Source organism: Phocoena sinus, chromosome 17 (assembly GCF_008692025.1).
Source record: "Phocoena sinus isolate mPhoSin1 chromosome 17, mPhoSin1.pri, whole genome shotgun sequence".
Lineage (NCBI taxonomy): Eukaryota > Metazoa > Chordata > Mammalia > Artiodactyla > Phocoenidae > Phocoena > Phocoena sinus.
The window spans coordinates 8842944-8860353 of record NC_045779.1 but is presented as its reverse complement, the minus strand read 5'-3'; the positions used below and the strand labels follow the sequence as shown (position 1 = coordinate 8860353).

Genomic DNA, 17410 nt, shown 5'->3' with positions numbered 1-17410 from the left:
AGTCAGACAGAGAAAGACATACTGTATGATCTCACTCATGTGTGGCATCTAAAAAACGAACAAACTGATAGAAGAAGAGGTCAAATGTGGGATTACCAGAGGTGGAGGAGGGTTGAGGGCGATCGGAGGAAGGTGGTCAGGAGGCAAACTTCCAGTTATAAGGTAGACAAGTACTAGGGCTGTAAAGTACGTGAGGGCTACAGTGAACACCGCTGTATGATATACAGGAAAGTTGTTTAGACAGTCAGTCCTAAGAGTTCCCATCACAAGAAGAACATCTTTTTCCTTTTCTTTCTTTCTTTTCTTTATGTTGTATCTATATGACCTGATGACTGTTTAGCTGAACCTTCTGCTACAATCGCTTCACAATATATGTCAATTAAACCACCAGGCTGTACACCGTAAACTTAGACAGTAACGTATGTCATTTAATCCTCAGTAAAACTGGAAAAAAGCCTTATTTCTAGGCATGCCCAAGAGGGTGTCTCTAACAAGAGATCAGCATTTGGATCAGCTGATTGACTAAAGAAGCTCGCCCTCAGGAATGCTGGCGGGCACCATCCAATCTGTGGTTGACCTGAACAGAACAAAAGGGCTGAGGGAGGGAGAATCTGCTCTCACCGTCTGAGCTGGAACATCTATCTTCTCCCGCCCGTGGACATCAGCCCTCCTGGTTTTCCAGCTTGCAGACAGCAGGCGGGGACTTCTCAGCCTCCATAATCACATAAATCAATCCCTATAATAAATCTCCTCATATACACATATAATAGGATATATATGTCTACATATCACCGTGGTTCTTTTTCTCTGGAGAACACTGACTAATAGAGGCTGAATCTATCCTTTCAGACAAAAGCAGCCTCAATCTATTCTGTTCTTTAAATCATCATAGAAACAATTTCCAAAATCTTCTTCCAGGAAACTTCATAACACATCTTGTTCAGACAAAAGTGTTTACAGAATTTGATCACGCCTGCCATTTTGTAGAAGAGAATAATTATATAGTCACCGCCATGGCTTTACTATGGAGAGAAAAGCGAATGGAGTGGTAGAAAGAAACACGCATCTACTCTCGAGCTCCAGGTAGTAACTGTAAACAATGATTTGGGAAGTAGGCAGTTAAGAATTGATCACTTGCACACCTAAATTAACGTCAAACTCATTTTCTGTAATGGCACCTTTTATGCACCTGTCTTATCCACCGTTTGCTGCCATAAGGTGCAAGTTTCTGATAGCACCTTTCTCATACGTCAAGGAAGTGGCCGTTTTGGAAATTTCACACGGCTCCTTTCTCAGCTACATGGGTGGGAAAGGCCAGATCATAAAACACTGCTCCAGGTGGCCTCTGAGAGCCTCCGTAAGCATGTCACACTCACAAAAATACAACTGAGGAGAGAATTCATGGCACGACACAGGCAGATGGTGGTCACAGGAGCAGCGGCACAGACACCAGTAAGTTGTAATTTTACCGTCACAACGGACAGCTGAACAGATAGAGCTGCAGCTGGGGTCTGCAGAGGGAGGGTCTCCGGGATGCAAGTCGCTATGTCAGCCTCACTGTCTGCATCTTTCTCTGTAGTAAGAGACTGATGCAGGAAGCACAAGTAACAGATGTAACTAAATATGGTGTAAGTTAACATCAACTGCGTCTTATTATATGGACAGGCCCCGTGCAACTATATAGGCTAGAAGCACGAGTTAGCAGTTGTCAGATCTTGGGAAGCACCAAGAAAGCTTGAGAATCAAGTGGATAAGGACGAACGAGGAACAACTCTTCTAAGGTGTCCAAGTTTCTCTAATCAGTCACCTTGCTGTATTATTATCTTTCATTCTTTGTGCTTCTGAGAAGAGTTTTATGTATGTGATTTAAAGACTTAATGGCAACGAACTGAAGAGCTGAAGATGACACACGTACTATTCTGTCAACATTGGCTCAGTAACTGAGGTGGGTCAGAATAGGCAGAGTAGGACAGTGATTCCAGGGATGAAGGAAACACAGACTGAAGCAGGAGGAGGTTGGGGGGAGGAGGGGACTTTCCGTTCAACATTCTGAAACAGTTCCTCGTGATGCTAATAACCCACCATTAGGCTAAACAGTCCAAATTCCTTCATTTTTCCTTCTGAATTATTTCCAAAGTAGCATTCCCTTTAAGCTGGACTGTACATTTCTCAAAATATTTCACTGAGAAATATGAAACTATCACATCCTTTGGCTTATCTGATCGAAGCTGACAAGACGGGATTGCTACATATCATGCTTCCATTTACGCATCTCAATATCCACTGCTTAAAGAACATTACACCGTGGATTCGTCTTTTGTCTGTCATTTATTACTGTTCACATCTTTCTCTCCAGGACCTTCTTGCAAGTTGTTATTATTGCACATAATGGAGTTTATACATGAGTGTGTAGTTTAATCCTGTCAAAAACACCATTTCCCCTATACTGGAATGTGATAGAAAAAAAATAAGTCCAAATACCAGGAACTCCCAGAAACGTCTAAGGATTTTATTCCTCAGGCTTAGAGATGAAGCTTATGAAGTTTGCCATGATTTGCTGCTATCTTTCCACTCACACGTACTTCAGTCTGGACAGCCTATCTCTAATGTCATCTAACTTTCTGCTGCTATCTTGAGTTCAGTTATATCACATTAAATGTTGTCCTTATAGCACTAATCCTGCATCCGGTCGTGACCCGCCCCCCCATAAGGTGAGCCTCCTGTACTCATGTGAGCACCTTGGAGAAAATCGCGGCTACACAGCAGCTAACCAGTAAGCTAACCAGTAATTGTGATGCCTGTGGGATAATGGTTCTCTATTGCTTTTCCTTTCACTTTGGGTCACGGAAAGCACATAGGTATTGCAGGTGAAGTAGGACCCAAATCTAAATTTCAGATTACCTCCTAATTAAATACAATGGAAAATACATATTGACTAAAGAAGTGTATTTCTATTCATAAAAAAGAGCTTTTAACTACCATTCTCCAAAGGGCATTTTAAACCTTTCATTGGTATTAGTAATCAACATTGCAAAATCAAATTAAATTTTATGGTGACTAAAAATATAAGAAATATAAACTTTAGATGTCTGAAAATGTTTAAATATAATTATCTCTTCAGCTTAGGTACAGTCCTCTAAAATATGCAAATAATATTATTTCTTCAATATAATGGGACAAAAGTAAAGCATCTTGAATTCGAATCCATGCATATTTTTAACTACCAAACTACTTTGTCATTAAGAAAGAAAAATATACTAAGAAAATCAATATTTTGTACTTGTGTTGTCTTGAAAGAAAATCGAGCTATTATTTATATCTTAAATTCCCCAAAACCTCTGCCCTCCAATAAAAGTATCATCCGTGGTGAAGGAGTAAAAAAGTATGTATAAAGACACTTTAGGACTAGTCAAACTAACATACTAATAATAGATGACCAGTGTTCCTCTGTATGATGTAGTCTGTGAAATGTTACAAAGCGTTGTCTCCTTCTTGTGAAACGCTTCAACAGAACCCCGTGTGCGAAGGACAGATCCCTGAGGACAACTCCGTCTGTATTGCCAACCACAGTTCTGTTTTAGATGAAAAGGCTGTAAGGGAACCTTCACAGGCTTCCTAATGGTTCAGTGGCTTCATCTAATGCTCTCCCCTAATTGGCCCTGCATTCAAGACACTCAGTCAATGATGCAGTATTTAGATCTTTGACAATCACACACTCCCAGGCCAGGGAAGAGTTTCCCATCAGAGAGCAAAAAGGATTCATGGCTTCAAGTCTTATGGAGAGAGAGAGGACAGTTGTTAGTTGAGGTCCCGATGGTATTAGAAGATTCTATCTGGACAGTGAAAGCATTGTCAGAAGTGGTTCATCTGTTGAAGAAAGTAGAGCATGCACAAACTGTAGAATATTTGGTCTGCACAAACCTTACCTTTCATTCTTTTGTTGCAGGATAAATTGGGGTGCCTCCTGAGACTCTAAAAATACATATCCATCATGAGGAAAGCTACCTTCTACAAACAGAAATGGAAGAATAAAGAAGGCTGCTTCAAAGAGTTACAATGCCACTTCTTATTACTTAAGTCACTTGGATCGTAGTTTAAAATCACATTTTATATAAAGAAACTACTTGCTTAAATAGCTACTCTTTCCAACAGGTTTGGCCTGAGCCCAGAGAAACAACTCTCTCTTTTAATCCAGTCTTAAGATAACACACGCAAAAATTTGTTATCCACTTTTCTACATTTCTGATGGCTTAAGCCATATCCTAACATGATTTCAATATACAGCATAATGTCTCCACATTTCAGTTTTCTCATCTGTAAATAGGAAAAATATTAATATCTGGAAGAATGAAACAAGGGAACTGAGGGGGCAATCGGATTTTATTTCATATTGTAACAAGGGAACTTTTTAAAATTCAGAAAATAAATTTTATGAGCCGAATATCTTTTAGTGTGCTCTCAAATAAATCATCTTCTCACAGCCTCCTGCAAGATTGAATATTTAGTATTTTAATGTGGGGACAATGGAAAAACATCCCAAGCCTGGAAGAACCAGACATGGTGTAAGAGGGTATGTTGGTCTTCCTGCCACTGATTACTTGACATCCCCGTGGAAGGAGCTCTGAGGACCAACAAGTAGGCAAGTGGGGTAGCTGGGCGTAGGCGTAAGTCCTTCCCTCACAGGAATCAAGCAACACCCATTAGGCAGAAAGGACTTTCCTCTCAGTGTGGGATTCTAGAGTCCAGTCAGTCACCTAGAAGTGAAACGATGATCAACTCTGGATCATTTAGTCACAAATCAGCTGTCAACTCCAATGTTTAGGGAAGTCCGAGAGCTATTATACAAAAGGAGTTAATACTGGAATTTTCGAAAATAAAAACTTCTCCATTATGTTTATACAATTCTGCAGATGCACTCAAAAGCAATAAATAAAACATTTAGGTTAGGAAATACACTTTCTATCCACGCATTAATTAGTTACATTAAGGGCTTTATAAATCAGCTCTTGTATGCCCAAGGAAGAAAATCTGCTTTCTTCTGAGGAAAGCCCCATCCCAGTGGCGGCTGGTAAATCATGAGTGACTCGCTCTGAGGAGTGAGAGGAAGGCCTGATTGGAGTCTGCGTATCTTTATGACATGAACACTTCCACCATAACAGATTTTTAGCTACCAATTTGAGGCCACTGGATGCAGAGTTGGAAGGCGATGCTTAGCAGTGTACTGTTACATAGAATTTCTACCCCACAGACACCACAGATGTAAAATCACCCCTGGAGCACCAATAACAGTGCAATGCAGTAAAAATAACTAGGAAGGGCTGAGACTGGGATACTTATTACTTTGGATTTTAATATAATTTAAAATGTATGTAACTAATGCTTAATAAAGGCTGTATTTAACAAGTGGCTCACAGAATTTCCGGAAACATAGCAGTAAATTCTCCCCGGTTGGTCCGAGCTGGCCCTAGTACATCACTGCCTTCATCTGCAGATAAAAGGCAAATGTACAGAAGAGAGAACAGAAATCGAAGCACAAGAAATTCAATTAAAATATAAGGAGGGGGCTTCCCTGGTGGCGCAGTGGTTGAGAGTCCGCCTGCCGATGCAGGGGACGCGGGTTCGTGCCCCGGTCCGGGAGGATCCCACATGCCGCGGAGTGGCTGGCCCGTGACCCATGGCTGCTGGGCCTGCGCGTTCGGAGCCTGTGCTCCGCGACGGGAGAGGCCACAGCAGTGAGAGGCCCGCATAGCACAAAAAAAAAAAAAAAAAAAAAAAAAAAAAATATATAAGGAGGACTTGGCTACTGGTGAAAATGTCCATTCTCAGAGATATTTAAGAATCGACAGCAGGGTCTTCAGTATTGAAGATTCATACTTTGACCTGCTGTAGTGCTAAAGACGGGTCTAGATCATTTCTTAAAGACCTCTCAAATCTAAGATATGATACGTTTCATAAATTATAATTTGAAAGAGCTCCCTCATCAAGAATTTATATTTTAAATACAAATTGGTAACGAGCTGCCATTAACGAGAATTTTGTATTTCCCATTATCTTAATTATGATCAGTCACAGCTAGTTATCAGTACAGGAAACGCAACTGGAGAGCAGAGCATTCCACTTTGTACTTTAATTAACAGATTTAACCAATCAACCTCTGTAGCCTGGCACTTCCCACATGCAAGCACTTATTATACTACATGTGAATCAATACCAAAGTATAACCATGGTCTCTAATGACTGCAATAGAGAGAAACTGTCAGAAATATATTTATGACTTATCATCACATCCATTGAGCTCTTATCTCTTACGAGAATCTGACTGCTACAAACCTATTCCAATACCGCTTGTTAATAAAGGAGCTAGGCCTCTGTATGAAACCATTCTTAACACGAGTACCTGTGGACAGAGTGGAGAGAAGAAACTCAAACATTTAATCCTACTTAATGATTCAGGAATATAATTAATCAGCAAAGCCATTCTAAGGAGTGGTCCTCTAGGCAGAAAAGAAAAAAAAAAAAAGAAATAAACCTAGAAAAACAGAACAAGATCATTAACATTGGCACGATCTTGCCCTCCCTTCATTTAACAAAGGACCGTCTAATTCTTGCAATCAGAGCCCTTGTCAGTATCCCCAGCCCGGCTGCCCACCGGCCTTCAGCCTCATCTCCCGTCCCAATAGACAGATGCTTCTCCTCCAAATCTAGGAACTGGGGATGCTCTTACAAGAGTCCAACAGAAGAGCAATCTGCTAGTTCAAGGATTTCACCTTCCCTAACTCCGTGACTATGCAAGGCTCAAGGATTTCCCCAGATTTTTTTTTTACTATGCCCATCTTAAAATATCTGTTCTCCAATCCTCTACCTAGACCTATAGAGTGGATATATGTATATGTGTAACTGATTCACTTTGCTGTACAGCGGAAACTAACACAACATTGTAAAGCAACTATACTCCAATAAAAATAATAAAAAAGGAATGTTCCATTAAAGGACATTTAGGGCCTATCTCCTGTTTTATTTTAGTATCTCCCAAATATATCAAATTAAAAATGTAAATCAGATAGTTTGTGCTATTTGCTTGTTCTACCATTTAACTGGCATTTTGAATACCAATCATTGACAGACAGTGTCATCTTTTAGTCTAATGTTACGTTCTGTTGTAAATGCATGAAGATTCACACACATTAACATCAATTAGTGTTAATGGGGATTAAAAGCATGAATTTTTGATGCACCTAAGAAAGAAGGTCCGCTTTAACCTCATCAAGCATTTGTCAAATAGTCTCCCTAAAACTGACATTCGAAATGTCTTCAAAATTGTTTGAAAAATCTTTTTCCAGAATTAATGTTAAAATTTCTTTGTGTAACATAAGTTTTACAAGAAAATCAAAACAAGCAATTAAAAAGATAATCATTTGTGGTTTTCTTTTTAACCTTCTCATTTTTTGTCTAAATTACTATAAATGTTAACTTGCCTATGAATCAGCTTCACTTTCAGAATGATTGATAACATTTATTCTCCTATTCCATAGTATCTCCACAATGATATTAGACACCTAACTTTCAAAATGCAACACTACAAGGCACCCAAGTCTCCAGTCCCGTGCCAGGGTGCCCCTCCCAGCAAGCGGATCAAGTGTTGGATCTCTGCCTAACACACCACACCTGGGTGCCACACACAGCCTTATATTAATGCTCTGATCAAATACGCTCTGCTTCTTATCTTCCCGGGTCCCCCCATTTGGCTGGTCATCTGTTTGTTCCATTTTTCTTCCCAGCACTATTGCTGCTTCATTCGCTGGGACCTTGGGAAGAAGGGAAGGTAGATGCTTCTGTGGTTTGTCATCTTGTGGTGAAAGCCCTGAAATTTTCTGTTTTCTGTTCTGATTTTTATTTTTATCTTTAATGAGTAATTTTTGTTAAGCACTTGAAATCCTGCTTTGGAATGCAAGATGTACTTCACCTGATGAAAACATATGCTTAGGAAAATTGTCAAAATATACACAAATATGTCTGCTTTATTTTCTGCTCACATATACAAACGTTTGCAAAGAAACTGCAAAGTTTATATTAATATGTCTCTAATGCCAAAATCTTAAGTAATATTAACTCAAAATTTCTTAGGCTTACATTTGAAATTCTTCCTTTATATAATCTGGATAACTGTTCAAATGTTTCCTGGAGACCTAAAGTATACATTGTAAAATTGATGAGAGAAAGGTGAAAAAATATGGACAGAGCAGCTCATTTTTTAAAATAGCAAGTCCTATTGAAGTTCTGGGGAGAGAAAGCAATTTATTTTTCAACATCTTCTGATCAGGATTATACTCTTAGAGGGAAAACACACTAGGCAAAACAAAAATCCACATGGAAGTGACCAGAATGAAAATGACTTTATTAAAACTGGGGACCATTTTTTTAAAAAATCAATAGCACTTGATATTTTACAAAGAATAAAATAACACAAGTATATATAAATAGTCCCATTTCAGTGAACTTTGTGCATTTCCATTTTCTCAGTTTTACCACTTTGAGTCCTGGTTTCCATCCTGTTCTCATCTATTTTTATGCTCTTTCTCTCTCTGATTCTTTTTTTTTTAACATCTTTACTGGAGTATTACTGCTTTACAATGTTGTGTTAGTTTCTGCTGTATAACAAAGTGAATCAGCTATACATGTACATATGTCCCCATATCTCCTCCCTCTCGCGTCTCCCTCCCACCCTCCCTATCCCACCCCTCTAGGTGGTCACAAAGCACCGAGCTGATCTCCCTATATGCTCTCTCTCTTGACTGATCTCCTCCAAGGCTTTAAATACCAGTACTGGACATGGTGCCCAAGTCTGAATATTTGGTCCAAAGTTGTCCTCTGAGTTTCAAGCTCAGATACCTGACAGCTACTTGGCCTTAGGTGTCAGAATCTTAGTGTCTCAAACAGAACCCTTGTGTCTCCAAACACTCCTGGCTCCACCTTCACACCCACAACACCCAATTTCCCCACTTTCAGTAAAAAGCACTTCAATTCAAGTCTGTTACACAAAATGTGCGGGTCAACCCCTCAGCAAGTCCTAGGCTTTTACTCCTAAATCATGTCCCAAGTCCATCCCTTCCCCCATCTATCCTGATTCTAATTCCCGCATGTGTCTGATTCAAATTCTCCCTTGCTCAGAATAACAGAAGAAGATCCTGGCTGCCGTTTCTTCTCTTGTTTCTCTCTAGTCTGTTCTCTACTCAGCAATGAGAGTATTTTGAAACACAAGGCACTGGACGCCAGGACTCTGTTTAAGATGCTCCAGTGGATCCCCATTGCTCTTTGAATGAAGTCCGGTGCCACCGCAGGTGTCCAATGCCATCTCACCGCGTGCACCCCATCTCATGCTGTGCCCTCGCCACACCAGACTCCGGTCACATCTAGAAACGTTCAAGGCTCTTTCAAAACTGGAGGCTTTGCACATTTGGTTTCCTCTCCTTAGAATGGTTCCCCTCCCTCTGCAGGACTGAGAAGTCTTCCTGACTACCCCAGCGAAGACGACCCCTCCCTACTTCTCGGTGTATATTACACTTTCATCTCCTTAATGGCACTTCATACTTGTAATTAGGTAATCTTTGTTTACATAGTTATTGGCAGCCCTTCTGCCCTCAGATGTAAACTCCAAAAGAGCAGGCCTATATCTGAATAGCTCACACCTGTATACCCAGTGCTTGGGACTCTATGAATAATGGTTGAATGGTGTTGATTATTTCAAGTCCAGGAAGCAAAGAACACAGTAGAGCGAGGGCAGATTCAAATCTGAACCCTGGTTCCATCGTTTACTAGCTGGATACTCTTGGGCATGTCACTTAAACTCTCTACCTCAATTTCTAAATCTCTAAAATGAATGGTTGTGAGAACTACATGATTTCAAAAGTATCTACAGCAATGCCCGGCACAGAAAAAAAAAAACCTCAATGAAGTTTAGCTATTCACTTATGCATGAACTTATTCTCCAAGTATTTACTGAGTGCTTACCCTTTGCAGGGTGTAGTGTAAAATTCTGTGAGTAAATCAGTCTTTGCCATTTGTGGACTTGAAATCCAGTAAAAGAAACAGCATGGACACAAAGAGATAAACACAAAGAAAGTTTGCTAAGGGCCGCTGTAAACAAGGAGCACAGACTGAGTAGCTTAAAACACAGAAATTCTATTGTTTTACAGTTCTGGAGGCTAGAAGTTTAATTTGAAGGTGTTGGCAAGGTTGTTTCCTTCTGAGGGCTTTGAGAGAGAATCTGTTCCATTCCTCTCGCCCAGCTTCTGGTGGTTCGCTGGCAACCTCTGGCTTTTCTTGGCTTGTGGAAGTATCACCCTGTTCTTCCTGTCACATGGCATCCTTCATGTGTGCGTGCCTGTGTTCACGTTTCCCTTTTATATAAGGATACTCAACTAATTACAACTGCAATTGTCCTTCTTCCATAGAAGGTCAGGTTCTGAGTTATTGGGGGTTAGGACTTCAACACAAGAATTTGGGGGGAACACAATTCAACCCATAAGACTATAAGAATATAACGTTTCTTAAGCAAATTCAATACTCTGTACACTTAAATAACAAGAGAGCTGTAAATGGATTTGGATTTGTAGAAAACTGGCTCACGCAGAATATTGTAATGGTTTCAACACCAATCACGTCATAACTAAAGTCTCATTATTAGCCGAAATTTTAATTTCTCTTTCTCTAAGTTTCATAAGATGAACCAGAGTATTTAAATATAGAAAAAGAATAGAAACTAAATGATTACAAATTATATTTTTCAGGAGAAGAGAAAAAGCTGTTAAAATTAAAAACATCTTAAAACAAAAGCACCAGTACATCTACGTAGTAAAATAAATGTGTCTGCATCTACCGCCAGATATCTGTAAGTGAGGGGTACCCTTCATAAAACTTTGCTTAAAAACATGTTACCACAACTACACCACCATCATTCAGACCCCTCTCAACACATTTTATCTCAGCACCACAGTGTCACAGGTGATCACGAGACGGTTTGAATGTGGAGTGGAGAGACAGTTAACTGGTTTTCACTGTGAGAAAAAAATTACTAGCTTTATTTCATTTGACAAGATGTTCTCTAAAATAAAAACAGAGTCCGTCTAGGTGTTAAGAGCTGCTGGTTTTCTATAAATCCTCTAAAGATTTCTGTTACTGTGGATATGTAAAGTAAGAGTTTGCGATTTTTAGGCCTCATAGGAATATGGTGGTAACCTGTCCATAAGGTGATGCAAGGTGTAATAAATCTCCCCTGGTAATAACCATATTCGGAGACGAAGTTGCCCCTGTGATGTTGAGAAGACATCTAAAGCTCTGTGGGGGCAAGTCCCGCCAAGCTAAGTTCAACATCTCGCTGGGGCCATTCTGAGAAAGCGGCTCAGAAATGCACGTGGAAGAAATTTTAGACTGAAAAACACGCCATGAAGACTCATTTAAATGTGGCGACCAACACAATTTAATAAAAGCATATGATCAAGTGTTTCACACGTACATAATAATAAAATACATGTTATTCTGAAACAAGAAAAATCAAAAGTAGCCTCACAAAAATGTGTCTAAAGTTCTTGGGTGACTTGATGAATCTGTTACCTGGTGATGAACTGCTCCTTCGGAAAAGATTTACTTTGCACAGTTTTCTACAGGCATGCACTCACGCTTTTCACATTCTCTCCAAGCTCACTTAGCAGAATTAAGAACGTGAATGTGGCATCTGAGGCAAACACACAAATGTGCTCGAGGGCAGAAGCACAGTAACTTGGGAGGTGGCCAGAGCAGTGCAGTGAAGGAAGTAGAAAGAACAGTGAGATTTTGCAAACCAAAGCGCATCCAAATACACTAGCCTCAAAACGGTAAATTCTCCCTAATGATATCACCAATCTGGGGAGGAGGGAGGTCGGATGAAGTGTGAATGAGATGATAAAAACCTTTCATTTGTTTCTTTAACTTTAAGAAGGAGTTAATGGACCATCTTTTAATAGTCCGCACAGTGACTCAGTCATCAGCACGTAGATTCTCTTCAACGAATGTGTCCTCCGAATACCATTCGCCCTCAACACCCGCACTTATTTGTTGCTTCATAACCCCCATCTTCCAACAGTTGGTGGGAGCAGAAAAAAACACGAAAGGGAAAATAATAACAGCTGGTTTCATTGGAAACAACAAGAGATCTGGGAGTCCTACCCAGTGGCATGCTGGAGGAGGCTTACACCAGATCAGAAAGTCAGACTTTTAGGATTTTATGAGCCAGTTGTAAAACACAACCCTTATTTTAAAATAAATAATAAAAACTTTAAATTGTATTAAAAACAGAGGGACTAAACATTTAAAACACATCCTTTCCTCATTATTTTACTGTCTTCCTTTTTCTATGCTTCTGAGGTTATTTATGCTTATTTTATCTGTATGACGGAAATGCTATGTAATGTTGTACTTCAAATTGGCCAAGGTGGGAGTATTTACACCAAAGAAATTGGCAAATGCTAAAAATCAGGGTGTAACATTGTTTTGTTGATCGTCTAGACTTAAAAAAGTGATGGAAAACTTTTTTCTAGTAATGTGTATTCAACCTAAAATGTGTCATGTCATTATATTACCAATAGCACAAAAGAATTGAGGCAACCCCAAAAAATGTACAGAAGACCTAAATATACATTTTTCTAAAGAAGACATACAGATGGCCAATAGGCACATGAAAAGCTGCTCTACATCACTAATTATCAGAGAAATGCAAATCAAAACCACAACAAAGTATCACCTCACATGGTTCAGAAAGGCCATCATCAAAAAGTCTACAAATAATAAAAGCTGGAAAGGGTGTGGAGAAAAGGGATCCTGCTACACTGTTGGTGGGAATGTAAATTGGTACAGCCACTATGGAGAACAGTATGGAGGTTCCTTAAAAAAATAATAATAGATTTACCATATGATCCATCAATCCCATTGGTGGGCATATATCCAGAAAAAATGAAAACTCTAATTCGAAAAGATACATGGACCCCAATGTTCACAGCAGTCCTATTTACAATAGCCAAGACATGGAAGCAGCCCAAGTATCCATCGGCAGATGAATGGATAAAGAAGATGTGGTACATATGTACAATGGAATATTACTCAGCCATAAAAAGAATAAAATATTGCCATTTGCAGCAACATGGGTGGACCTACAGATCGTCACACTAAGTGAAGTAAGTCAGACAAATATTATATGATATCACTTATACGTGGAATCTAAAAAAAAAAATACAAATCAACTTATTTACAAAACAGAAACAGACAGACATAGAAAACAAACTTATGGTTACCAAAGGGGGCGGGGGAGGAGGAGGGATAAATTAGAGGAGTTTGGGATTAACAGATACACACTACTATATGTAAAATAGATAAACAGCAAGGATTTACTGTACAGCACAGGGAACTATATTCAATACCTTGTAATAACCTATAATGGAAAAGAATCTGAAGCTGTACACCTGAAACGAACACAGTACTGTAAATCACCTATAGTTAAATTTAAAAAAAAAAATTGAGGAAATAATTTTCCAGTACTTGAAAACTATTACCCAATTCTGCAAAGAATCTGTTCATGTGTTCGAGGAGGTCATGGAGAGGACCTGACCTCCAGTTGACCCTCGAGCTGGAACCGGGCAATGAGAGGCTCCCCACTCCCTCCCAGTCTTTGAATATATGTCCTGCCCACCATTCCCTCAGTCGGGCTTGTTTCAAGGATGCAGCCTGTACAGAGCAATGTGTTGTTGAGACCATCTGGACGGTAGACATGACTGAACCCAAAAAGGTCTCTAAATAAACTGAAGATTCTGGCTGCTGTGGGTGGGGGCGGAGAGCAACTCATCTTGCAGCCCTTCCAAGACAAGTGTTGTAAATTCTCTTGCAAATTAAACCTGCCGCCTACCAAATCGGGAGTTGCCTGCCTCTTCTGCCCCTCCTTGGCCTCGGGCTATGGGGGGGGCAGTCTAGAATTCCACCTGGGTTCGAACCAATATCATGTCATCGATGGAGTGAAGTCACAATACCAACTTCCTGGTTTCACCTTCCTATTCCTCCTCAAAGGAAATAAAAATATTAACCAGCATTTATGTCAGAACTACAGAACCAAGAGTCCATCAAGTTCATCAAACTAAAGAGATTCTGCCAGAATTAATCGGCTATGTAGAATTTACAATAAAGAGTACTGCGTATTTTATTACTATTATTTGTCAAAGTGACTGCTACACATCCTTATATAGATGTAAGATTTATAATGTATTATGTAACAACGTAAGATATACATATATGTTTTGTTTTGTCCGAGATCCAATTATTAAGCGTTTACCATCACTCGGCTGTCTCTACCATCCAAAACCTATTGAGCTGAAGAAGGTGTTTAACTCTACAAGCATCAGCTGTCTCACCTGCAAACTTGTGAACTGGGTGCCTTCCTCAGAGGACAGTTTTAGGGGTAAAATAGTGTTCATGCAAAAACCCGGTATGGATCGCAAATGTTAATTACCGTCATCCATTCAGCTGTATGTTTTCTCTCCTAATACGAGCTCTTCTAAGGACTCGCAGGGTTTACAAAGATGAACAGTGTTTGACCCTTATGCTCAGGCTGCTTACGGTCTAGTAATGTGGAAATCACTAAAATAATGTAAGAGGATGAAATGTGTTCTAACAGAGGAAAAAGCAACCTACCGTGCAATTAAAGGAAGAGAAGGGATTGGTCTTTACCTGGAGCACCAAGGAAGACTCCATAGAGAAGGTGGAATTCTGAGATGAGCTTTGACGAGTAACTTGCATTTCTATCAGTTGAGAAGGTGTATGTGGAAAATGCAGGCATTCGAGGCTGACACATGAAACACCAAACACATCACCATCACAAGTATTACAACCTCAGCTCAGGAAATCATAACTACAGTGATAAATCTGCTGCATCAAAAACCCTTCCATGTTACTTCCACATAAAACAGAAAGGATTCTGCTACTATAGGTTATACAATCCAGTGTGCCCATCTACAATTCTGCATATTCAAAGGTTGACTAAATATTTATTGTTTTCCCAGCTTATAAGCCACGTCCACTTCTAATAACCAAAGTGTAAATTATCCTCTGACCTCTCCTTAATGAAAAAAATTCATGTTCCAGTGAATTTTCAAATTATTTTTCAAGGAAACTCTATAAAATACATCCTATTGTTAAATAGGACAAAAGGGACTGTTCCATAGATTTAAAGAAAAGTACTCACTGATTCCAGATCTATAAATATATAAATTATGCACACATTATGTAAACAATGAAGAGCACCTCTAAAGTGAGGGTTTAATGGGAGAGTAAAACACGGAGGAGAAAAGTGAAGCCTTTTAAAACGTTCGTGGGTACAAGGACTAACTATTAAAGAAAGAGCATTATTTTATCCCTCAGTTAATGAGTCTTGCAAGGGTTGACATGACTTGGTCAAACTCACCGAAAACCTTTTTCCTCTTGCTAGTCAAAATATGCTAGCTAATGTTTGTGACTTTAAAAAACAACACTTGGAAGAAAGCTTGACAGAGCATCTACTGAGTCTGTATTAAGTGTAATAAAAGAGCGATGTCTATTAATCTCTCACACACAAGTCTCACACGTAAGGTCTGTGGCCTTGACCTCAAGTGACTATGAAATAGACCACAGGCCCAGTCTAGGTCCCAGCAGGACATATGTGAAGATAAGCATTCGCTCCCCACTGAAAGCCCTATCGATCTCCACTCTTCCCATTCCATGCACTTCCTGGCAAGCCACTGCGCCTTCTCACCCTGATGACAGCTGTCAGTCTATCGCTGTCTGAACACGCAACATTCCTACAAAATCTAAAGAGAAACTGGAAGGGCAGGGGCTGAAACACTCTGTTTAAAAACACACAGCGCGACCTCCTTCCTGGAGATCCAAGACTCCTCAATCACCCCCTTTCAACCGCAGGAGGGAAGAACCGCCTCTTAACTAAGACTTGGAGCTCGCCCCGTCTCCTCGGACCTGGGCATTCCCACGCACCTTGTTACACAACGTTACTGGAAACCACCCCGAGAAGAGAGAGCCCACAAGCCCCTGTGAAACTTCAGCGGGAGTGCGGAGGTGCTAAAGCCAGCCGGCCAACCCAGGAGCTGGGAAGTCGCTCACTCCCCCGGCGCCCGGGCAGCAGCCCCTGGACCTCGTGGCGACGCCCGGCGGGGGCGCGTGAACCCCCGTGCCCGGGGCCGCGGGGAGACAGCGCCCTCCCGCAGGGCGACCCGGTGAGTGCCCGCGGCGGGGAGGGCAGTGCGAGGGGAGCGGCGGGGAGGGTGGGAGCCGGCGGGAGCGCGGGGCTCGGCCGCCCGCCCGCCCGGCGCCCGGAGCTGCGGCTCCGCGGAGGGAGCCGGCGAGGCCGGTCCCGGGGCAGGAACCTACCAGCTGCAGCGCGCAGAGGCCGATGAGCGCACAGCGCCCGGTGCAGCAGCCCATGGTGCCCGCGTTGTCCGAGCGGCGCGCGCCGCCAGAGGTCCGCGTCGTCCGGCGCCGCTGCCTCCGAACTCCTGAGCAGCCCCCGCCCGGCGCTCGCCCGGCCCGGCCCAGGCTCCACCGCCCCGCGGCCGCCGCTCGCAGCTCTCGGGGCCGGGCTCGCGCGCCGCCTTTGTTAGTTTCCCGGGCGGGCAGAGGTCAGGACGGCCAGCACGACCCGAGCGTCTGGCGGGGGTCCCTGCCGCCCGCTGTGCAGGTCTGCTTCCTGGGGAGGGGGGCGGGCCGGGCGGGCGGGGCGGGGGCGGAAGGCAGGCTACAGATGGTGAGTGGGTGGAAGTCTGTTTAGGGGAGGGGAGTGTGTAGGAGGTGGGCTTCTGAAAAGTGGAGAGGGCTGCGTGTGTGCGTGCGTGTGTGTGCGTGTGCGTGTGCGTGTGGCGGGAAGGGATGAATGGAAGGGAGTGCCGGGGGGAGGGTCGGCCTGTCTTGTTTGGACTCTGGAGAGGGAGGACGAGGAGGAGAGAATGAGAATGCGAATGAATATGAATGAGCGTGAACAGGGGCGTCTGCGGGTGCTGGAGACCCTCGGCGGCGGGTGGAACTGGGGAGACCCGGGCGGGGCTTTCTCGCTGGGGGCTGTGCTGGGTGTCGGGAAGGTGGTCGAGGCGGGTGCGAAGGAGGGAACCGGCTTCGGCTGAGGTGCCCCGGAGGTAGAGAGGGTGGGAGTGGAGACGGCGTGGTGCCCGTGGGAGACGGGCCCGGAGGCGAGAAGCCGAGGGCGGGCGAGCGCGGCGGAGCGCGGGCCGAGCTCCGAGACGGCGGGCTGCGAGCGCGGGCGCGTCCGCTCGGCCGGCGCTGGGCGCGCGGCTCCGGGATCCCGGGGCCAGGGTCGCCCCTGCCCCTGCGGCCGGCTGCCCGGAGGGCGCCC

The 17410-nt window shown here is 42.5% G+C and overlaps 1 protein-coding gene across 1 annotated transcript in view; it reads right to left on the bottom strand.

Moving 5' to 3' along the window:
- The window catches only part of NKAIN3 (sodium/potassium transporting ATPase interacting 3), a 518578-nt gene extending 501891 nt beyond the window's left edge, over nucleotides 1-16687 (bottom strand). Inside the window, 1 exon segment of the mRNA XM_032609360.1 lies at nucleotides 16435-16687. Within this exon segment, the coding sequence (XP_032465251.1) occupies nucleotides 16435-16488 (54 nt within the window). The 5' untranslated portion in view covers nucleotides 16489-16687.
- Nucleotides 16688-17410: the final 723 nt, after the last annotated feature.